Source organism: Nanorana parkeri, unplaced genomic scaffold, assembly GCF_000935625.1.
Source record: "Nanorana parkeri isolate BGI_ZX_2015 unplaced genomic scaffold, ASM93562v1 scaffold147, whole genome shotgun sequence".
In the NCBI taxonomy this organism is placed as follows: Eukaryota; Metazoa; Chordata; class Amphibia; order Anura; family Dicroglossidae; genus Nanorana; species Nanorana parkeri.
The window spans coordinates 676,027-701,786 of NW_017306415.1; the positions used below are offsets into that span (position 1 = coordinate 676,027).

The 25,760-nt window shown below is 38.9% G+C and overlaps 1 protein-coding gene across 1 annotated transcript in view; it reads right to left on the minus strand.

The window, feature by feature from the left end:
- Positions 1 to 25,760, minus strand: part of PREX2 (phosphatidylinositol-3,4,5-trisphosphate dependent Rac exchange factor 2) — a 250,362-nt gene that overhangs the window by 38,728 nt on the left and 185,874 nt on the right. Inside the window, exons 36-37 of the mRNA XM_018554229.1 lie at positions 13,651 to 13,717; positions 12,608 to 12,798 (exon numbers count right to left, since the gene is read on the minus strand). Coding sequence (XP_018409731.1) covers positions 12,608 to 12,798; positions 13,651 to 13,717 — 258 coding nt within the window. The remainder of the gene's footprint in view (positions 1 to 12,607; positions 12,799 to 13,650; positions 13,718 to 25,760) is intronic.

The following is a 25,760-nucleotide window of genomic DNA, read 5'->3' on the forward strand; positions in this document are numbered from 1 at the left end:
AATATCAGGATAGGAACATGGCACTATGGCAATATTGTCTGAAAATATGGCACAAGCTGAAATTTTCCTGATTTCCATGTCACATTATATAACACTGAGAAAACAGGAATATAAATTAGGCACACTCCAGTGCATATAGCTATCTTTCTATATAATCTAGCATTTATTTGGGTCAAGAAAGTAAATGGCTGACATGCCCTCTGCCACCTTTCTTTCATAACTAACTTTTCAGTTCATTTCTTTCATTACTAACTGTCACTGCCCGACCATCGTGTATAAGAGCCAACAGTTGTGCAGAAGTGGTGGGAGGGAGTGGGCCATCGGTTCCATACAATAGGAAAACATTCCTATTGCAGCTTTAAACATTTTATGCAATGAAAAGCATTAGAATTGTATATAAGACTCAAACTATTTCTCTTGGAGGAAATTACTGTATATAATGAAATATAAAATGATATGCCATAAGCAAGTAGCTATAATACTTATGCTACAGAATCAGCAAAAGCCTGCAGAACAGACCATTTTACTCAAAGCAATTTTTATTCATCCGCAATATGTATGCAATTCAATTTCAATAGAATCCTCAAGCTCCCTAAATAATCAAATATGTCAATGAAAAGTTGTGGCAATAAGCACAGAGCATGGTGCAGTCACTTTCTGAAATACAGACGGCTCCCCTGGGTAATAAAGCCAAGACCACAAATGTGTCCAAAGGCCCCTTCCTGCCCCCAAGCAATCTATCTAAACCTGCTCTTGAAATCTTAGATCATCTTGAATTGCTGTGCTTGCTCTCTGCCAAGCATAATCAATTTAGCATAAGGATCATACTAGAATAATAGACGCACTGAGGCAACAATAACATACTGACCCTTGGAGTATATTGGAAGTGTTAGTCCATTCTTGGGAATATTTATCAATATGAATGAATATTTATCAAGATTAAATATATTTTACTCATCGGCTTTGCTGTGATCTGCATTAACACAAAATTACCCATTATATGCTGTCAATGGGTCAATGGGTTAATTGAAGAGGACTTTAAACCTCAAATACTATGTAACTATGTAACTATGTAACTATGTAATTACACATGGATACTTTTGCCTGGCTTAAAAAGCCATAACAAACCTGGTACCACTTAAAAATGAAACTCTTTTACCCTCTTCCTATCTAAAATTGGGAATTAAGATTTCCATAAACATGTAGTATATGGGCAGAGAAGGTGTGTTAGAGGATAGCCGCCACATGTATGATCCTCTCTGAATTTATCCCTTCAATAGTTATCTGATCATACAAGGGCCATGCAGTGCCTGAATTACGTTTTTTGTCTCTACTGCAGTGCGGGTAGTTAAGACTTGCGTAGCCCACTATATTACATGTTTGGCTTATAACATGGATTGCCAAATCTGTGCAGATCATGCCAACCGCTTCTAAATATGGTCACACACATCTGATTGTACAATCTCTGTGCTATCTTCTTGGATCTACCAAAAACTAAGTAGTTTGAGGGCCTAGTTTAACAATCTAGTGGTTTAGTAATGAGCACTTCTGACTTGCAGCACTGGGGTCTTAGTTTTAATCCCACCAGGATGCTATCTGCAAGGAGTTTACATATTCTTCCTGTGTTTTCTTAGATGTACTCAGATGTCCTCCCACACTCCAAAGACATGCTGGTAGGTGAATTGGCCCTAATATGTGTATGCATCTGAAATAGGGACCCTACGTTGTAAGCCTAATAAAGGGTAGGGGCTGATATGAATGTACGAGAATGTAAAGTGCTATGTAAATTGTAAGCACTATATAAATGCCTGCAATAATAATAATATCTATCAAATTAATTTTCAATCATTACATGTACTTTCATCGCATTGTTGTTGGTTAATTCAAAGGGGACTGCAACATGGGTGTCCACCTAAAAAAACTAAATTGAAGGGAAAGATTTCCCAATAATAATATTTTTGGATGCACATCAGTGAGCAGAAAAACAAGCCAACTTCTTATACAATTTTGAGATTTCAAAAGCAAGGTCTTGCGGAAGAAATTTATGTTGCTTCATCTTGGCACAAGACCATAAAATTGACCCACAGGCCTCATTCACAGACAACGCAAGAGCAAAATTGTATATTGCGTATATATACACGTACATGCGCGCATATACGCGCGTATGTGCGTATATGCGTATATGCGTGCACTATTTGCAATCCCACAATGCATCCTTCGTAATAGAAATGTTAGTGAACTGTATGTGCGTATATGCACGTAAATATGCAGAAATACGCTGCCCGGACGCATCTCGGTTCCATTCTGTTTTTGCGCATTTTTACGCTATGCAAATAGAGCAGCTATGTGTATGGAGCCATTTATTTGCATATGCTGCATATGGTACTGTACACGGGTATATGCGCGGCAGTGTGAATGAGGCCTTTTGCTGTTGGATTCCTATAGTTATTAGGTATTCTATGTTATGAAAAATCCAGCAATCCAACAAAAAAATAATTTGGCTTTGTAAAGGTCACAATAAGGCAGGACTGGGAATTCCGGCGGATAAATCTTGCTTTGGGTAGATTCTGTGTTAATTATTTAGTGAATTCCTGCAGTTTACAGCAGTGGGATCTATGCATCAGGTTTCCCAGCACTGAAGGGGTCTATTCCTGCTGGAAATCATTTCTAATGCTGGTAATGTAGTAAAGGCTTAGAAATTCCTCCTGCTATAATAAGAAAAAAGCAAGTTGGTCTGGAAAATGTTTTTGTTACATGATAGTCTGAAGATAAAAGCTAGGGAATGATGGGCCATGTCAAGAACCATTTACAAACTCAATTATTGATGTCATTGAACAACATTACTTGTTATATCCAATATTCTCTCTAAGAATTGTTATGTTAACTGCAGCTTTCAAAACTATAGTTAGGAATTCCATGATTTTTTTTTCTCTCTCTTTTGCTTTGGGGAAAATGTGCTGAGAAAAATAGCAAGTAAATGTCAAGAAAAAATATATATGTACAGTAAACTCCCCATTATCTGGCATTCAAGCATCCGGAACTCTCAAGCAACCGTCAAAAAAAAAATCAAGGACAATTTTTTTGCCGGTGGCTTGATGCACACTAAAAAGTTGCCGGTGGCTTGGTGCACACCAATTCTTTGTTTACATCTTGCTGCCGGCCAAAGGCTAGATTTCCCCATCGGCAGCAAAATGTAAACAACAAGGAGCAATAGCCAGCCTGCTACTGGCTATTTCAAATTGCAATAGCAAAAAGCAGGCTGGCTATTTCACCCGCCCACTGAGCAGAGGAGTGGACCTTAGAGAGAACTTTGGTGATGGTGGGCACCACGCGGGGGTGTGGGGTTGTTTGCTTGATAGTTACTATGAAGCCTTAAGCAACCAGAAACTGCAGTTATCCAGCATCTATTGATGCCCATGGGTGCCGGATAGCTGAGAGTTTACTGTACATAGCTAAAGAGATAGGATCTAATTTTCCAAACTTCAGGCCAAGGTTTGACATTTTTCAGTCACTCAGTTAAACTTTATTAAAATGTGCATTGGTTTATATAGCACCAACTTTCTCCACAGTGTTGTACAAAGTTAGGACACACAGGGACTATACCAGTGATGTTAAAGGAAACAAAGATATAGAAAAAATATATATGCTTTACCCAGTCACATTTAAGTTAACAGATGAGGAATAAATGTAATATACTGAGAGAAATTAGCAACACTACTTGGGTACTAGTAATAGTAGGTGAGGAAGATCTTTAGGTTTTGGCTTGAGACACATATATGCATCAAGGTCACCTGCCTTTATTTGCTTTTTTCTTGAAAGTGTAACACCAGAGTGTTACCAGTAAAACGTTGCCTTATTGGAAACTTGCTCACATTATAATAGAGTATATTATTTGCTATTTTGGAAGTTTACTGGAGAATTCTTATGGCAGCTAACTTTTAATACATGTATTTGTCTGGAGCAAATTAGGATCATTTTGTACCTACCATTAGAGCAGTTGGGAACATTCAATCATTTGCTTGTCAGATCAGACAAGATTCAAGATGTTCCTGTCTAGTACAAGGACAGCAGAAAGCAGAATGACATCAAATTATAAGAAAATCAGTGGTTAGCTTTTAGTTTGAATTTATGTTTAATATAGATAAATGTAAAAATCCTACTGAATGGGTGAAGCATTAACTGAAAATAGACATGTCTGATTACTAAGCATTAGTAAGGCCTCATCTGGAATATGCTGTTCAGTTTTGGTCACCAGTCCACAAAAAGGATGTTGGGGAACTGGAGAGAGTGCAGAAAAGGGCAACAAACTGATAAAAGGAATGTAGTACCTCAGTTGTGAGAAAAGATTAACTGAACTGATGTTGTTCTCTCTTGAGAAGAAGCAATAAAGGGGGGATATGACATTTTCTTGCTAATAGCACCAAAAATTGTCTATTCAGGTAATATAAATATTGCCTTAGGGAATTGGAGACAATTTGTTTTCCACTGATGGAGTGAATTGGACTGTGCTTTATAAAGTTTTATTGCCTTCCTTTGGATCTGCAGTGGGTAACTGAGCATAGAGTTCTGTTTATGGTGGTTGTTTTCTATTTAATCCTTTTTTTTCCTTCTTTTGGTTGAACTCAGAGGACTTATAGTGTACTTTCTTAACAGTTTACATAGGTATTCAAGTTGAAAAAACATACATGGATTAATTACTTGGGCTTATAGGGATGTAGTTAGCCATTATATTATTCTAGATAAGTGGTGAAAATGAGGCGGTATCTACGATTCCAGGTTTATACACAAGACCACCAAGTCATAAAGGTAACATGTCCACCGTCCTTAAATACAGTAGTAGACAAATTTGTTGGTACCCTTACAGCTCACAGAAACAATGCTTCATTCCTCCCAAAACGTGAACGAATGAAAGATGAATGCTTCATGTATATCTGCATGCCTTTGCTATGCCAAAGAGTAAAGTAAAAAAAAGTGTGAAAAGAGATAAATATTAGCTATTGTACAAAAATATTCTAAAATGGCCTGGACATATTTGTTGGTACCCCCAAAGAGCCGATTTTGACCATGTTTATGGGTGTAACATGAAGCATGTCAAAAAAGAAAACGTTCAGCCTTTACAGCATAAAAGAATTAGTACTGTATCACCTACTATGCTTAAAACCCAACATCACCCACCCCTGATTGCTCCTGTACCCTTTTTCAAAAGTCTTCATGTGATGCTCTTTTTCTTCACCTCTCCAGTGCTGAGTGCTCCTAAATAATGCAAAATTGTTGCTGACATAATAATGTCTGCACTGTTAGCTGCATCATTGCACTGTGATGCCAGGTGCTGTGGTAATGTCTGCCCAGAGGGCGAGTCCATGGTGTGCAGAAGCGGCTCTGAATTGCAAAACAGTTGAGTCTGCAGGGCATAGTGTCAGGGAGGAGGTGAGTATCGCAGTGTGAGCCTAATTTTTTATTTATTTAATATGTAGACCACTGATGGAAAAAGTGGCTTTAAGTTTTGAATTAACCAATTGTTTTTCTGATTTCTGATTTTATAAAGACCATACTATAATGGTGAAAACTGTCAACTACAACTCCAGTTTGATAGAATGGCTTTGCATGTATACTGTGAGCAAACTAATTCCATTGGTGTCAGATAATTGTTTTTAACAGCTCTTCTCTACTCAACAAAAATTCTAGCTATCCTATATAATATAGTTGTTTTTAAACTTGCTTGTATATGGTGTCTTTCAACCTAGACGGTGTATAATATAACCGTATATTATGTAATGTCCCAAAGGATCCTATTTTTGAAAGCTGGAGCAGAAAAAGCTCATACGGTTAGATTTCAGCTGCTATTTTATGGTGCCAGCCAGCTATATTTTGTTGCCCAATACAACCAGTCGTTGTTTTCTTCTAAGTGCCACCCTACACAACAAAAATATCATCTGCAAATTGATTGGTTTCTATGGACAGCGACACAAGTCACATGTGAATAGATAAAAGCTGTATCACTTCATCAACTGGAAGATGTCTGCTAATGTGACAAGAGACTGCACTCCCTTATCTTCATTTACCAAGCAATTAGCCTTCATTGAAGTAATTATTGCTTACATAATTACAACCTATTTTTTAAAATCATATTTTACTTTAGTCATAAAGAGGCAATTAATCCCTTCCATATCTCTAATAAATATTCAAACTCTTTCCAAGCAGTATATTAATTATGTGAAATTAACTATTATTGTACACATTTCATAAAACGCTTTTTCACTCTTGAGTACAACTGCCGTATGGTATCTGTAAATAGCTGAATGCATTGGAGCCAAATCCTTCAGCCCAGGCAACTATGCAAATGAGCTGGAATGTGGGACATCTGGTATGAGTAACTTTACTGCACACTGTCTGAAACCTGGTACAAAATGCCATAGCAACCAGGGACATACAATAGGACAAATTTATGAAGATAGGTGGAGGGTGTTCCCTTCAGAACAGGAATAGTGCTCAATTAGCAAAGGCAAACTTACTATAAGCTTGTGGCTTTTTTTGTTCCCCAAATATAATTCTAAGCGAGCAACTAAAAAATATGAGAGTACAACATCCCAACATCACATTGACCTTTTTGGAAACAGACTGACTTTTAAGGTACCCAAAATGAAGAAAAAAGAAGTAGGAAAAAAAATCCAATAAAATAGAAATTGTATTACTTACAAATAAAAAATTGTAATCTAGGACCCCTGGAGCAGGGCATATGAGACAGGGAATGCACCTGTGAGGTTAACAAGTCCTTCCATTTTTTTTATTGTGTTTGTCCCTTATTGCATGCTGATCAGATAGCAAACACAATTTAATCTTTCTTGTGTAAAATGTAATTTCCACCAACCCCCTTGTAAAAAAGATGAACATATCTGAAGTCCAACCTAGTGATAACCATAGCGCCATCAATAGATACAGTGGAGGAGTGAGCATAGCCACCCAGGGTCAAGAAGTGTTTTATTTGCATGATTACCAAGATAATGCCTTAAAAATGAAAACTAATGCAGGCACCTCACCTATGGACTGGTAAGCTGCAAAATATGAATTATTTGTTTTGGGGTACATATGCTTTAAACATGAGTTGCTTTGTCACAGATACATGAATTAAGATTTTATCTTAGACTTTGAGCATACATCATATGGTAGACCCAGTGTTAATGGGGAGCACACTGTCACTAGAAATTCAAAGACAGCTAGTAGGAAGAGACAAGAACACTTACAGATTTAACCCAGTTTAAAAAGCTCATTTTAGAAATAAGTGTAGCATCAAAACAGTCTTAATGATTGCATTTTACTATTGTAATGAGCAGAGAAGGCAAGCAAACATAATTTTATGTACATATGTTTACTGTTTGTGTACTGGGCACATCACCAAGCTCAGAGAAAGATGTCCTACTTGTATAAACAGATTCATGGAAACATGATTAAATACAATAGCTCAGCAGCATTACAATATTAACAATGCAAGTTCTTAACATTTCCTTCAAAAAATGAACATTATAATTAACAAGTAGGGAACAATGAATGTAAAAAGCAAACACTAGAATAGGCTGCCCTTAATTGCATACAATCAATTGCTGTTGTAATGCGCTATCATCATATGTAAACGATATATAATGAATAATCTGCATTATCTAGTTCCAAAGCTGACAAAATAGTTACTTCTGTACCAAGTTTCACACCACTTAGATCTTGTAGGATAAATATAAAAAGAGAATGCAGGCAATCAAATCCATAGCAGCTAAATTATGAGACATATCATGCGCTTAAAGAAAACTCAGGGCAAACCAAAACGCAGCAAAAATAGCTGTCTGTTACCACATGGTGTGAATCCTCCCTGTCACCAGCACTAGATATTGGTTTAAACCAAAGTAAAATCTAAGGTCTACATTCTTGGCCACACAGGGAGGTTGGATTTGGCTGCATGCCTGTTCTCAGGCTGAAGATATCAGGGTCAAGGTAGGGGGAAGTAGAGTATAATCTCTTTGCAAAGTGTATTTTAACTTCACAAAGGACATTTTCACTTATTATACACTGATTTACACACTCTACAGTGCACATTCACATTAGTCCCTTACAATTTACGGGCCCTATCTCACATTTATACATACAAGGGACAATTTAGACAGGAGCCAATGAACCTGTCAGTATGTCTTTGGAATGTGGGAGGAAACTGGAGTACCCAGAGAAAACCCACATAAGCAACTACAACTTCTCCTTGTAGATTGTGTCCTGGCTGGGAGTCGAATCAAGGCAGAAGCACTAACCACTACGCCACTGTGACACAATAAATAAAGAGAATATACACTATAATTTTCCTTTGAAAGGCTTATTTATAAAATAACAAAATCAATACTGGGTAGAATTGAATTGAACATATTTATCAATTCATATAAATACTCTGGGCAATATCTCTGCTCATTTTTACTATATTTCAACAAAATGAAAATAATGCAGCAATTGGATCATTTTCTAAAATTGAACCAGGATTCCATTAGTAAGTCACCTTTATGTCTTGATAATGTCACTCTAAACGAACAAATAGGCTGCATCTTATTTTTTGTCTATTTTTATTTTTCAATTTAAGAATTATACAATAAAAACTGGTATTTTTTCAAACAGACCAATACTCATGGGAATACAGTGTATGCTTCGCAAGGACCCAAGGTCTCATAAACATTGGTTATGAGGTTTTTCACTGATTAGTAGTTTCTAGCAAATATAAAGGCTGCATTGCCAAGAATATTGGCTTATACCTTTAAACAACTGTCCTTTTCCACTGTTGATAAAATCTGGTGTTTTGGAGACATACTTTGAGGGACTGTGGTTTGAGACCCAAGAAATATGTAACTTACGTATTCAAGACTATTACAATTCAGCACCAAAATAACAGACTGTTAGTACTGTGATGGTTTTGTTTATAAGGTTAGCGGAGGGTTTAGTGACAGGCTAAGAGAATGTGGTTACAGTGTTACATTAGAAAGGTTAGATTAAGGGTTAAGGTGGGAAGGAAGGGATAGGGTTAAGTAATAGGGTCAGGTTAAGTTTTTATTTACAGAGTTAGATTAGGAGTCAATGGTGAATTTGAAAGCTTAGGTCAAAGGTTAAAGATTATGGTAGGTATAATAAGGGTTATGTTTCAGTGTTGGGGGTAGATTAAGTATTATAAAGACTATAAATGTTAGGAATGGTGCTAGCTGTCAGGGCTATAGATAGTAACAGAAACACGCAAAGTTGTTCTGGGCATTAAAAATCCTGCATTGCAATACCCCGTGCAGAGTTTGCAGCACATAAAATTAATGTACCTATGCATCTTGATGCAAGCATTTAAACATGTTGAGGTTCTATGGGCAACATTATATTTGAATATTTGGACTTTAACAAAATATATTAACAAGCATAAAGCAGGGGCATTGCTATAATTTCCTAGAGATTTGTAGGAAGATGACCTATTCATGTAACCACATTGATGGAATAGATGCAAGTGGAGGATTTCCAGTTAAAGTGGATCATTAAGTGTCATTAAAATTCACATTCACATGAATCGGAAGGGCACATTAAAACACATTATTGTTATGAATAAAAATCATTAAATGAATATGATTGCTATGATTAAAAAAAAACTGCTCCTGAGAGCTCTCATTTGACGTATATTTAAGTCCAACTCTAGCCAAAACATTTTTTTCATTTTGGATAGAGCGGGAAAAGATTAGATCCTCTAAGTTTTTTTTATAGCCATCTTTGTCCCTGTTGGGGAGATTTACCCTCATTTCATGTCAGGACACATAGTGGTCAATTGACAAAGCTTATTTTCTTCATTTCGGCCGTTATTTCATTGATATCGCTTGTTATATAGTTGCTGTGTAAAGGTAGTCAATTCACAAAACTCAATAACGGTTCTTATTTTTAAGAAGTGTCAAATTAACTATTCAGATGTTATTTTAACTATTGAGACTTTATTTTAACTATTCAGATGTTATTTTAACAACTCGAGTGATAAAATTGCTTGGAGTGTGAATTGCTTGAAATGCAATTCACAAAAGGAAAAGGTCCTTTTATCACTCGTTATTGAGACGTAGATTTATCACCTCCTTCAGGGTGGCGTTATGACAGATTTCAGACGTTATCTGATGCTTGCTGCACTGAGATGACATGAGGTAGATAGAAATGGAACCTTTTTTCTTCATTTTCACATGGCTTAATACTTTTGCTTACAGAAGAAGAAGACGGCATGTAGTTGTCATTTCTACAGTTTTTATCCTTCTACAAATGTAGATGATTTTTTACAGTTAGAGGTTAGTGGCAAATCTCACATGACACAAAAAATCAAATATCCCTGAACACCCTTCAGTGGAGTTGTAGAGCAAGTGGATTGTTCCGTGCAACATATTTAATATCAAGACAGGCTTTATAGGTGGTAAGGAGAAATGCTTGCCCTCCCTACACTGTCTGATAGTCAACAGATTTAGATCTAAATAAATCATATATTCATTCCGTTCAGAATTTTTTTTATTGTTATTTCTATATGATTTACAGCCAATGCAGCAGTGCCGTCCGTCCGTTTTTCTACTACGGTCGGACGGCAAGAGGTTAAGGAACGTTAAACTGCCTGTGCATTCACGATTCCGGCTTTTGTGAATTGCATGTTTCAGCCAGTAAAATAAAGAGTGGTAAAATAAGGATAGATAAATTAACTTCTACTCTAATAACGCTGAGCTTTGTGAATTGACCCCATAGTGTCCGATCTTGCATTGCACATAATATTGTTCATAATGTTGTTGGAGAGAGAGTGGCAACAAGGCAAGAAGAGGAGGTTTGCGTTATCAGTCACCATAACTGGAACCAGCAAGCAGGAATACCACAAGGCCGTAGATTAATGTAAGTAATACTCTGCATTAGATCCTGTCTCAGCAGGATGTGGTTGGGGGGAATATATAATAATTTGGGTTGGGGGATTTATAATTTTGGTATTTCCTCATGTTTATCTTTAAAGTGCAGCGTTCTTATATTTTGATTAGCTTACCTAATATAGAGAATGCATTCTATGCATTTTAATCAACTTTTAATTATATTTACTGAGATAAAAAAAGAAACATGTCTTATACATGACAATTATCCTAAATACAGCGCTAAAAACACAAAAACCTTAAATTGTTATAGTAACCCCTGAAAAATGGCTCGCCACCCAAAGTACATGTGATCAATAAATGTTTTCAATAATATAAACACAGTGGAAAAAAAGCAGTGGACAAAATATTAAAATCACCAATCAAAGACAAATTGCAGTGAATCCAGATCCAAAACCACGTGTGAAAAAAGTCCTTAAATCATAAATCGTTCCACTTCAAAACGTAAGTGATTTTGTGAATGTCCACCAAGATAAAAATCCTCTATGAGAAAAAAAACTCCTAACCATTATGGGCAGACACTCACCAACCAATATGTGAGCTCTTAGATAAGAAGGTATTATGCGCTGAATAAGAACCCCAAGCAAAGACAGCAGAGGGAATTTATCAAAACTAGGAGCAGACAAAATCTGGAACAGCTGTGCACGGCAATCAATCAGCTTCTCTCTTTCATTTTCAAGTCTTAACTGAACAAACTGAAGAGAGAAGCTGATTGGTTGCCATGCACAGCTGCTCCAGATTTTATGAATCCCCTCCAAAAGGTTCCAGGTCTCCTCGCCTGCATCAGTCCTTCTTGTTACATATTACTCCACACCCATCTAATAAGGAACAAGTGAAGTAAATATCTAATTGTGTAAAATACCCTTTATTGAATGAACAAATGAAAACAACCTATTTACTCACAAAGAGATAAATATGCACCCGTATTAAAGTAAAATGCCAAACCGCTCTATGTCAGATGTACACCCCAAACCGCGTGTGCGCCGCACGTCTATGCGTAACAGTGCTCAGACCCAATACATTTCATCAATAGTGATGTCATCAGGACCGATGCAGGCAAGGAGACCTGGAACATTTTGTTTTCGTTTGGGGTTCTGATTCAGTGCATAGGACCTTCTTACCTAAGAGGTCTTATCTATATCGGTTAGTGAGTGTCTGCCCATAAGGGTTAGGAGTTTTTTCTAATGAAGGATTTTATCTTGGTGGAAGTTCACAAGATTACATTTGAAGTGGAATGATTCATGATATAAGGAATTTTTTGTATGGGACTATGGTATGTTATACTAAAAAATATGTTTTCATGTGTAGTTTTTGATCTGGATTCAGAGATCAGATCTGGATTTTGTCTGCTCCAGTTTTGATAAATCCCCCCACTGTGTTTTACTGTGAGTTTTCTTTGATTGTGAATTTTGATATTTTGTTCACTCTGTCTATATCATCGAAAGCATTTATTGCTCACATGCCCTTTGGGTGGTGAGACATTTTTCGGAGGTTATTATAACAATTTCAGGTTTTTGTGTTTCAGCCCTGCATTTAGGATAATTACCTATACATACTTTAGGATGTTTCTACAACAGCTGCTTGAGGGTAGAAACATTTTCAGGTAGAGCAGACTTTGGATTTACTTTTTTTTTTACATGATTAAATGATCAGCAGGAAATAACACCTCTTGTTCTTACCTGTGCACCCCACTATTGCACATTATTATATGGCAGGCTCCAAGCCGGTTACAAAGTTCTGACGACACAGACAGCAATCCAACTCCTGAGGCGCTACAAGCTGTGTAGGCACAGGCTGCTGTACGTTTGGAGTGAATAAAAGAATCTACCAGCCGGTACAATTCATCCAAAGCATTTAATGGCCTCATCAGCTAGAGTGAAAATTGAAAGGAAATTAAATTAAAGTTTACATGTTTCACATGACAGAAGTTCAAAACTGCTGTGCTGTATAAAATGCCCAGAGAGATCTGCCAACGTGTACATAAATAAAGAAAAACCACTGCAGAAACATTGACGTTAAGTTGATCACATCCAAACATAAAATAAATAAAAAGATTCCCTTTAAAGAACTTTGGTCTAAACACAAACTATTCTGTATTTTTGTTGGCAAATCTGTTTAGACATCTTAAACATTAAACATTAGCTACGACTATGCATCTTAGCTGATCCTAAACCAGATTGCCACAGTGATTTGCCGTATGTGGCCACTACTGTGAGTCAAACATTATTGTTTTTCTAAAACTTCAAATTATGTTAGGTGGTCAGTTTAGTCACTTTAAACAGTTTAAAGTTGCAAATAGTGAGTAGTCATCATGTAATTCTGTTGATGATACAAGGTCCAGATAATAAATGTTCAATAAAACTAACTTTTTACAACTCCTTGTCTGAAATTGCATTCTCGGCTTCCTTCTCAGATTCAGCCATCACCAGCAGTGCCGTTGCCAAAATCGTTGGCTTTCAACAATATATTTTTCAGTCCTGATGGACCCTCTTTTATACCACCTCAACAGACTGCTCTTTTTAGAGTTCCCCTGTCAACACAGCAACACACAAGCTACTGAAAGCCCCTTTTCCCTCAATTATTTTGAAGGAATGCCGAATGGACCCTCTTGGTGTTTGGTGTGCCTGTACAACAAGCAAACAAAGGCTGCCCATAAAAGTAGCCTGCCCCTATATCATAGTGAATTATGCAGTGCCTCTTCCTAATAGTATAGGTCATTTACCTTGTCAATAAAAGCAGCTTTAGATGTGGTATTTGGAGGAAGGTTTGTCTTGTCCAAGAAGAAAGCCCTGAGAAAAACACCAATGGAAAATGATGTAAATTATAGCATTTTTTTAATTGTCAGTGGCTTTATGATTTAAGCAGATGCATTCCAATGAAGTTCACATTTTTTAAAATAACAAGTTTCCAGACACTTGTGAGCTGATTGTCTGCGCTTTCTATTCTACATAGTAGTGTGGCTGATGATGCTGCAAAATGAGTGTTTTAAGGGTATGTTCCAGTGATGTGCTTGCGGCTGCCCTGCTTGATAAATCTTTGTGCCAGTGATCTTATTTGCTGATATTTCTCATCTATATGCTGACTAGTAACGCCACACTTACATATTAAACCCAACTACCAAATTCCAAACTACCCAATGATTATTGGAGTATTGTCCACTGAGACAATACTCCCCACTGATATCCATACCCATACGCAACTCTTCAGTTACATGCTTACCCTCACACAAAATTCAACACAGACATCCATACCCTCAGTGGTGTAACAATCACCATAGCGACCCAGGCGGTCGCTATGGGGTCGGGGCACAGTGGGCCCCGGGGTCGCTATGGGATCTTCTGCTGCTGGCTTTCACTGGTGTCTGAAGACGAACACGCCGCTGTTCAGATCATCTGTGCAGCGGCGCGTTCGTCTCCACAATCAATGAGAGCCAGCAGCAGCGGGGGAGCAGGCTGGACCCGGTGTTCTATCAACGTTGCGAGCATCTGACATCACTGGCAGTGGAGGAGGAGGCGGGCCTGTGCTCGGCAGCAGGGGAGGAGGTGGCCTCGGTGACGAAGAAGGAGGCGGGCCCGGCGACGGAGGAGGTAAGGAGTGCGACCAGCCCACCTGAGGGTGATCCTGCAGAGCCCACCATAGATAGTCTATGGTAGGCTCTGCAGGGTCACCCTCAGGTGGGACCTCGAGTGGGCTCTGCAAGGGGTATAACTAGAAATCACCGGGCCCCATAAAAAATTTTGCTATGGGGCCCTGTGATTTCTAGTTACGCCCCTGCATACCCTCATACAAAATTCCACACTGACAAGCATATAGTAACATAAATGAATGACATCCGTACCCTTTTACACAACTCCTCAGTAAATATATACTTTGGCACTAAATTCAATACTGGCTCTAATGCTGTCACAGTCCAACAGGTACAGGCTTTCCTGGATCTCAGCTGCGGAGATCCAGGAACCGTTCCACATCATGTACCCCGTCCTAGGTGTGATAAGTTGTATGATGGCCTCTGAGACTACTGGCCTTGGGGCTGTGCGGTTGTACTCAGTTGAGGTACAATGTGGGGAATAGTAGTTTCTCAATAGGGTCTGCAAGAGGAGGTGCGTACCACAATTATAACTTCCAGCTCCTCTGCAATACAGATATAAGATGTATACGGCAAGTAGGACTCCCTGGAATCACTATGGTGGTTATAGTACAGTATATTATTGTAGTAGGTCCCAGCATGCGTATAATAAGCTACCTAGTAATATTATCACATTCCTATTGAAGCAGCGTTCTGATATACAGTTCATCAATAAGCCATAGTATGCTACATTTGAAATAGGAACTAACAGCTGGGGGAAGATCCCCTAGTACTTGCGGTTCTGGTTGTGGATATCTGAGGAGCAGAAGCAGGTATTGCGGTATGGTATAGGGCAGCCTCAGTAGATGGTACGGATGCTGGGACTCAGTATGGCAGTTTGAGCCCAAGCGCTGTAGCAGTGGCAGTGGCAAGGTGAGTATCACACCGAGTCACTCACTCGACATTCCACATTGATAGAACGCCGATTGAGTGACTCACCTGTGCGCTTGAGGAAGCGCTGCGGCCAGTGGGAGGAGTCGGGCGTGATGTCACAGACGAGACGGTGCGCCGCGGGCACGGAGCTCCGGGCCGGGTAAGTCTATGACAAATGCCCTGCCACAAGACATACATACTCTCACACAAAATTTCACACTGACATCCATAGCCTGACACAAAATTCCACATTGACATCGATACCCCAACACAAGACTCCTGACTAGCATCCATAATCTAACATAAGGTTCAACAATTACATCAGCTCCCTAATGCAAGACTCCATCCCAACATCACTACCCTGACATAAGACTTAACATTGACAGTCTTACACTGATACACAATATCTAGATCCTGCCAAATAACCCCACACTGACATTGATACCCTAACCTATAATCCCATGCTGACTTCTATACTCAGATATAAGAATCCACACTGACCTGCACACCCTGATACAAAAATTCACACTAACCTCCACACCCTGATACAAGACTCCACACTAATGTCCACACCCTGACCTCTATACCCTGATAGAAGACTTTACACTGACCTCCATACGCTGATACAAGATTCCACGTTCAACTCTTATACTCTGGTATAAAAAAATATTCAGGGTTCCAGCGCCATCAGTCAACTTTTCCAAACACAACTCCTCACTGACATGCTAACTCACTATACTCATAATGACATGTGTGATACCACGAAGGGGTCCTGGTGCCGAAGCTAGCCGAAGGATCGGCCGAAGCTATGGCCAGATCCTTCGGCAGCTTTGTGAATAGACCCCCTAGTGTGAAAAGGATGATAGAAACCTATTTTCACCTACTGGTTCACCCATGCTAACAACACATAATTATTATCCAAAGCATTTATTTTTGCTTTATGATCCACAAGAAGGGGTGATAACTACAGATTGTGTGTTCTAGATTAGCCCTGGTCTGCTGAAGTAATTAATGTTTCTAAAGTACAAACAATTTGTGCAGATTTCGTTAAAATACATATATATTATACCAGGGCTCAAAATTTCAAGTCTTGAGCCACTAGTCAGGCCTTAAGAGTTACTCGTCAGCAGTTGCCACACCTAACCCCTACCCTACCCCGGCCTTAACTCCCCCCTAAACACACCCTCCTAAATTATCTTATGAAATGACACTGTTAAATGTTTTATTCAGAATCAAGTTAAAAAAAATAAATATTAATAACAACAACTTTTAACAATATTAACATAAAGCAATGTAAACATAAAGGAAAATAGGTATCAATAAAAATCAGGACCCTCCAACTGACAGCCTCAGGACCGTGCAACGTATTTATTTATTTTATTAAATATTAAATATTAATTAATAATTAGTTATTTAATTACTAATATTATTTACTTAATTATTATTGATTAATGAATACTATTATTTAATTACTTAAATACAAGTGCCGTGCTACACTACTAAACAAAAATCTGCAAATCCAATCAGCAACAATAATGTGAATATAAGAAAAACTGTGATCAAAGGAAACACACAATGTGATAAATATATTTCCTCCACAAGAGCACAATGTTCTGTGAAGATATTACCTGTCAGGAGTGGTGTAAACCTCTGATTGACTTTTTCTTTCACTGAGCAATATATATTCTCTCTATATATCATATTGACTTGTCTGTGTGTGTGTGGGGGGGGGTTGGACACACTGGGTTTAACACTACAATATTAGTTATAGCTTCACGGAACATTGTGCTTTTGTGCAGGAAATATAATATTTATCACACTCTAAGTTTGCTGTGATCCCAGGTTTTCTTATATTCACATTATTGTTGATGATTGGACTTCTCTGTTTCCCTTATCTCTCAGATCTCCGGGAGCGCCGCACTTGTATTTAAGCTTTAGTTTAAGAGATACTGTAACATATTGTGTACACAGCCACGCACCTGGAACCCCGCTCTCATCTCTGCTCCCAGCCCGGGGCAGCCTCACTGTCGCCCCCCATTGCTCCACTGCTGTGCCACCCTGCTCAGTGCTTCTCGTTATCCCCACCATCTCACCTGTTAGTATGCGGCTCCGCCGGGATCTCCAAAGCGCACATGGACATAGCACGTCCATCAGTGGTGTGGGCGTGTCTGGCAGTAAAGAACACTCGGCGATTCCAGCAATGGTGAGGGTGTCTCTGCTGACGGGGCAGCATCAGCTTGAGGCAGGGTGGGTGTGAGCTCTAATACACTGGCTGAATTTCCACTCACCCTCACTTTATTTCCACTTACCAAATGCGAGCAGGCGAGTGGAAATTTTGAGCCCTGTACTATACTAAACTCCATTTTTTATCAGGTTTTTTAACTCAACTTTCTATCATACCTTTGCAAGAGAGATAAATGGGACTCATTAATACATTCAGAAGAAAGCCTGTTGCTAAGAACAACTAATAGATTCCATCACCACTGCATTCATTCCTTGGCACTCAATTATTTTCTGTAATTTAACATGTTTACAAGCAACCTTCTAATTGGCTAAACAAAGGTTGAAATTTGCTTAAGCCATATTGATATTTGGCCTTGTTCCACATGACGAATAGTTATATTATCTGCTTGTATATTTCTTTATCAAGATAAAATCTATCCTTGCCATTTACAAGCCTTTCCATACAACACAACTTCCTTTTCATATCACAGTTCCTGTAAATGACCGCTACCGGCGACCTTTCTCTTTCGATGAAATATACTTCCTTCCTGTATATTGTTTGAATTCATTAAATCATAATCTTCTTCTGCCTTATTCCCTTTCCCTTTTCCTCTAAGCTATAAATAAAACTACCAACGCACAGTTCATGGATCAAAAAAAAAGAAGCATGAACCAGAATCACTGTGAAGCCTTTAGAACTTTCTCATCTATCACTAGTTTGAAACCTTTAGATCTTCCTTGTCTTCCACTTCAGAATATCCTTCATTTTACAGCATGTTAAACTCCCACATAAGAACATGAGATGTCTGGGGAAAATATGACACTTTTTGTCTTTTGATAGGCTGCACAAAAACAAGGAACATTGTGAGGTTATCTTGTCATATGCTGAACCTATACTTGCAAGAGTTAGTGTTCCTTATTGTGAGAAGGCTGAGATAAAAAAAATAATACTCCCTGACGGTTTGTCTCAAAGGGTATGGGTCTGTCCACTGCCTGTTGCTTCAGATAATCATCTGTAAAGGAATCAGTGCTCTTCGTTTGAAGAACTCAGGCTCTTGGAAAGCTTTCTTGGTATGTAGAGTAGTTCCAAAGGCTTTGAATTTGTTGACAGTGTAGTCATGGAAAGCTTTCCAAGAGCCTGAGTTCTTCAAATGAAGAGAACTGATTCCTTTACAGACGATTATCTGAAGCAACAGGCAGTGAACAGACCCATACCCTTTGAGACAAACCGTCCGGAAGTAATCCAGCACCCGTGAGTACTATTGTTTGTGACTTTACACACTGTTTGATTGAATCCTTCTTTCATGTGTGACAAACACTCCGGGTGAAATCACTTAATTGAACCTGCCAGGACTTGGTTCGTGCATTCTAAATCAGTCTCTGACTAAGCTATTTGTCTCACGATCTGCCTGTTCCATCCCGAGGGCAGTGGCTACAATTGTAACTGATCAATAGCTACACCATTCCTCTCAGTGATTACAATCCTTTCAGCTTCTTTGGAACGATCTAAACACTATAAAGGAGTTTCCAAGGCTAAACAGTCATAGTGTATCTCATTTTGAGCTACATATTATACACTATTCTTCCAGCACTGTTTCCTCAATGAACTTGAGTTAAACCGGTACCATTTACTATGCTGATCAGCCCGTCCTAGTGTGCATGTTTTTTGGTATGAGAGTGTGGGTTGTTGCAATAACCTTTTTTAGAGAATAATAAGTGGTAGCTAGGTGGTGTGTTTATAATGGCCGAGAATTTTATTTAATAAATTTATACCATTTTGTACTACATTTTGACTCTCCGACCCTCATTAACGCTGTACTTTGACTTGATCCTGTTTGATAATTTGATAATTTCTTTTTTCTGTCTTGTTAAACAGTTGGGGGCTGTTTTGAAAGTCATCTGTTAATACATCCACCCCACTTTAGAGTTCAAGCAAAATTGGGTTTGGTGCTCTGGGCATAAGCCTATTCTTTTTTTGTACTGAGATAAAAAATAAGCAAATCTGGCTTTTTTTCTTCATAGTTGCTGGCCAGACTGGTGCAGTGCTTGCTGAATCCAAAACAGCCATATACAGCTACAAACTACAAACAAAGGGAGCAATACATTATGCAATCTATAAGTACACATTTTGTGTTATTACTGTCACATTTAGCTGAAAGTCATTTTTTGACACAAGCTGCATTTCTATTTGCTTGTTGTTTTATGTTTTGATTATTGTATTTCATATAAATATTTGTAAATGTTCCCTGGTTGCACTAGTGGTCACCATTTTATCAGGGAACCCAAACTTTTTTTGGTTTTGCAGAGGACTGCAAGTTAATGTTTTCCCCAATGGGGGAAAACAATAATTGTGACCCACCTGGGAGATTTCCCCTAAACTCCTGTCCTGGAATTGAAACAGAAAGTGAGAGGAAGTCTCTCTGAAGTGATGGAAAATCCCCTCTTAGACAGCTTGTCACTGAAACTTTGGACTGGCCCATTGGAAGATTTCCCCTTATCTCCTGTTCTTTTGACAACTGTAAAATGTTAGATTCCCCATCACATTCTGTCCCTGAGAAAATGGTTAATAACCTGATGAGTCCTAACTCTTTCACACTTAAAACATTTAAAAAAAAAAATCTATGCTTTATTGTGACTATATTTAAAACCTGTAAAAGTACATGTGATGTCATCAATCACACTTTAATTTCCTGCATTGTCCAGGTTATGTGAGAGGGTACTGTGCAGCTCCGCATGTCATTCTCCATGTCTCTCTAGGTGCCAAATAGTACTACTAGGGTTGCACAGATACCAAGTACAGTACTCAGTACAAGTACGAGTACATGTACCGATACTTTTGAGCTCCAAGACTACACTAGAGAAAAATTCAAAAGTTAGGAGGCAGCTGTCATTTGTAAGGAGCACATGGAGCTCCTGGGATTTGTACATCTCTGTTTTAATGTACGATTTTGTTTTTATAAATATAAATAAAGGGATGCACAGATACCAGTTTTGCGAGCACGAGTACTGGTACTTGCCGAGTACTTACAAGTACAAGTACTGATACATTTTTGTTTATTGTCATGTGAAAAAAACAATACAGACTAATGATTTCAGGACAGTGGTGGAGTACCAGAGCCTTGTCCCAGCTGCAACCGCTGCAACCCTGGTAGTTCTCCTGAAAATGCCAAGTATCGGCACTGGTACTCGAAAAGTATCTGTACATCCCTAAGTACTACATTTCCCATCAGAATTTGGAAAGGTAGTTACATTTGTGGGTGGTTATTGGGAGGTTCTGTGGGACATATCAGGGGAGTTATCTTTTCCTCTGTCACATTCTGCTATCACTGAGGGCTCGGGCACAGAGAGCAGTGGCGTAACGAGGGAGGACAGGGGGGCACTTGCCCCCGGGCGCCGGTCGGAAGGGGTGCCACTTCCTCTTCTTGAATGCAAGTGGGCGCTTTAAAATGTCCGATCCTGCTCCGGGTGGCAAACTGTCATTATTTGAAACTGCCAGCAATAACTGCTTACATACACGCGTTCAGGCGGCTGTAGAGCTTGTATGTGGTGCCGCTAAGTGCACCCCCCTCTGTGGCTGCCGATCCCGGACTTCGTTGTGCCCCGCATGGGCCCGGGATCGGCACGGAGGCTCTGTGACCGAAGATCGGAGGGAGATCAGCACACGGTCTCTCTCTGATCTTTCTGCGGGTCTCTGAATGCCTGTTTATTACATCACTTCCACATTTAGCTGTCATTCTCCGGCTACGGAAGCCAGAGAGAAGCTGGTGAAGAGACATCAGGGGTCTCTCAGCCCCCTATGTGATAACAATAAAGTTAAGTGTAAAAAAAAAAAAGTTTAAACTAATTAAAGTTATAAAAAAATTATAGTCACACATAAGAAAAGAAAAGAAATTGTAAAGCCTCCCGCCCCCACATACACACGCAAACATGCTTCGGGTGCATCTACACACGAAAACGACGATTGCGCCCATTACGTCACACATGTTACATATCACCACGAATTAACACTGTAAATACTAAACTCATAAAAACGTTTAAAGCGTCAACTATGGCCAATTTTGGGTATAGTAACTTTTTGCGTTTTCGCGGGCGTGCCTCATTTTAAGGCTTGACATGCTTGGTGTCTATTTAACTGACATGACCCCATCTTTTATATTTTACAAAAAACACAATGTAGGATAGTAAAAAAGAAAAAACCCAGTGGTCTGTGTGTCCCCAAAAACTGGTATAAAATGAAATTCAGTATGGCATTGCGTGATCGAATAAATGTCAGTCAATGTACTGCAGCCCTGAATACTGAAAAATGGCCTGGGCAGGAAGGGGGTTTAACACCCCGGTCTTCAAGTGGTTAACTGTACTAATGATGCCTCATGACCTTGCTACGCCTCTGACAGAGAGGATTATATAAGGAAAGAAGTAGGGGTGGCGGAGTAATGAGGATTGGGTGGAGCAAAGCACAGACAGGGAGGAAATTCCATCTAAATTATAATAGTACCGCCCACTGTGCATTACATGCTGGCGTGATGACATCAGCACAATCCATGTTCAAACATGGGGGCTTTGAGGGAGCCGATCGCCCTGCCGCACACAGAGCAGCACAAATGTGAAATCCCCTGCATAGGACATAGCAAAGATAGAGCCTCTGAAGGATGACTTTTACGGATCATAAGACCAGGATGCTGGAAGGAGTTTGCATGTTTTCCCAGTGCTTGCATGTGTTTCCTCCCATACTCCAAAGACATGCTAGAATGTTAATTAGTTCCTGTATAAATTGGCCCTGGTATGTGTGTGCAATAGGGACCTTAGATTATAAGCTCTTTGAGGGCAGGGACTGATGTGAATGTACACTATGTAAAGCACTGTGTAAATTGTTGGTGCATTATAAATACCTGTAATTAATAAAGAACATTTTTAATCCCCCTACTCAGCAGCACACTAACAGGGGAGGGAAGATGGGGGATTGCTTGCATTGAAGGAGACTAGAGCTCTATCTGCAAAATGTATATTAATGTATAAATATTAATTTTTCTATATATCATATTTACTTTACTAATCTATCTATCTATCTATCTATCTATCTATCTATCTATCTATCTATCTATCTATATTTATATTTGATTCTATTTTGTAGTACTGGCCATAATAAAGACAGAAATAAAATATGTACATAACCACTATAGATTCTCTATAAGGCACTGTGTACATATATGGACTTTAAATAGATTGCATGTGAAATTTAAAGTGTATTCTTTCTAAACTATTATGGTTGGTTATTTCACAACATGGGATCCATGGACACGTTCATTTTGTATAGCACTTCATTTAATTGTAAGAACTCTGTACTCCCAGTTAATCAAATTTTGGATGAAATACCTAATGGAAATGCTGGCTGCATGCCAATATTGACCGGCTCATTAAAGTAAACAGGAACAAATAGTTTTTGCAGTGTTCTGAAGGAGTAAAACAATGCAGTGGTTGAAAACAACTAGAAATGTATCCAGTCACCAATAAACTTCAACATTTATTGTTTTGTTTAACAGAATGAACTTAATTACAGCACCATATATTGGAGTAACATTTAGAGCACATTTGTTATTTTTTTTTAAATAATATAGATCTATTTTAACAGCAGAAACACAGGGAGAAATTATCCAAAGGTTGTTTCCGATGCATCCGAATTTTCGAAATTGAAATTATACAAATGTTAGATACATTAGAACTTGTTAGATTCATTAGAATCCAAATGTATCTGAAATTTTGGATGTATGTGAATTTCTGTATGGCAAAATAGCAAATTCGAACGTGTCCAAATTCAAATAATGAACATTCGGATGCAGTCAGTGTTGTGGCGACGGGGATTTTTTTTCCCGCTGAGTCTGCGAGTGGCGGGCATCATGATTAACGAGGATCTACATTGCTGGATGACGTGATTGACGATTACATCGTGGGACTTTTCTTTTTTACTGAATAAAGAATTTGTTAAATTGGTGTAGCGTGTTTATTTACTAGTATACTGTTTATTTGGTGAATTAGTTACTCATTCACAGCGGGGGCGGCACCATCTGGCTGGCCCCTTTATGAAAGGGGGCACCCAGATTCAAATAAGCCCCCTTGCCTGCAGACCCCCACAACCACTGGGCCCGGGTTGTTGGAAGAGACCATTGTCCATGGCAGGGTCCCCATATTGATGGCAGGTAGTCTGGTGGGGTGCAGGAGAGGGGGGGATGTACAATCGTCTGCTCCCCCTTTCTTGCTCTGCCAGGCTGCTGCTTGGATCAAGGGTCTGGTAAAGGATTTGGGGGGGGTTTGGAGTTTTTTTGGCATGGGGTCCCCCCTAAAATTCCTACTAGATCTAAAGGGTCTGGTAGGAATTTGGGGAACCCCTCACTGTTTTTCTTTTTTTTAAACTCTATTCAAATAGTTTGAATTTATCCGAACCGAAAATGAAACATTCGGAATCGATCCAAATCGAAACATTTTAGATTCGATCAGAATAACGAACCTAAATGAATTTCGGATCCAAATCCGGAAAAAAGAATTGTAATCGATCCGAAACAAAACTAATTTTTTGAGCCTTTACATGTCTAGTGGCTTAGGGGCTGGTTCACACATATGTGCATGGATTATCTAGCATTTTTTAGCATTTTTCATACATATACTCATAAACTCACAGTTTATTTATGTTTGTTTTGTATAAGCTGTATGCATTTTCTGTGGAAAAGGGTACTTCCTATATTAACAGGGATATTGATCTCTATGGCAGAAGTGTTTTTGATGAAACAAAGCAAAACGCTATTTCCAGGACTTTTAAAGTTGCGTAGTCACACAGTGGATGAAAATGCATTTATGAAAATATTGCCAATCAATATAATAGCACAGATCTCATCATAACAGGAATCTATGATCCAGCTCATCTATCTGTCAGCTGATTTAAGTTTCTTGACTGATCAGTCTGGCCTGGCATTGTTCCCTGCTGTCCTACAGAGGCAACAATGATGCCAATAATCAAATAATCATGCATTATGCCAACAATGATGCCAATAATCATGCATTATGGCTCAACTGGGCTTAGCAAATCTTGGCAATTTACACAAATTAGTTATACTATAATTGATATGCTCATACTGCTTTTAGTCCCAGTCCAGCTATGAACTGATAATACAGGTTTTATGAAAAAAACTGTGCTTAATGTCTTAATTGCCTATCCTTAAACTATATTATTCTTAACAGTTTAATGGGTGGCAATATAACTGCATTTCACAAATTATGACTGTGCAAAAATGACTTTACTGCACGTCTCCCAGAAGTCTGATAAACTGGAAGGAAAAGAAACAATAAAAGCATGGAGTGTGACTCCATGTAAAATTATTTTTTTGTAATTTTGGATAAGTTGGGGAGGGATAGAACCTCTCTGTACACTTCCTTTGATTGGCTCTCTCAATAAAGCCATCCACAAGTCTGCCCCCGGCTATATCTCAAACCTGGTCTCAAAGTATCTCCCTAACCATCCCCTCCGCTCTTCACAAGACCCCCTACTTCCCAGCTCCCTTATCAACTCCTCCCATGCTCGCCTCCAGGACTTCACTAGCGTCTCTCCCATCCTATGAAACTCTCTACCCCAACCTGTCCGTCTATCTCCCACACTGACTGCCTTTAGGCGATCCCTTAAGACTCATCTCTTCAGGGAAGCCTTTCCCACCTCAACCTAACCACTGAATTATCACTTTCGCAAACAATCATCCCCGCACAGCCACCTCCTCATGTATCACTTGCCCCTCCCTTTAAGAATGTAAGCCCTCACGGGCAGGGCCCTCTTTACCATCTTGTCTTGAATTGTTTTGTGATCTTCCTTATATTGTAAAGCGCTGCACAAACTGTTGGTGCTATATAAATCCTGTATAATAATAATAATGTTGCTACTGGAACAGGGGATGAAAAGAAATCTCAAGTCACGCAGACATCAATAAAAACACTTTTCTTGTAGAAGAGTGAGGACGACTAAAACTTCTGACTAGAACCTAACTGATGAGTTCCCATTTTCCCTTACTTCATGCCACTGTGACAAGGTTATCAACAGTTATAAGAAACAAGTGTTGGCTAATGGTAAACTG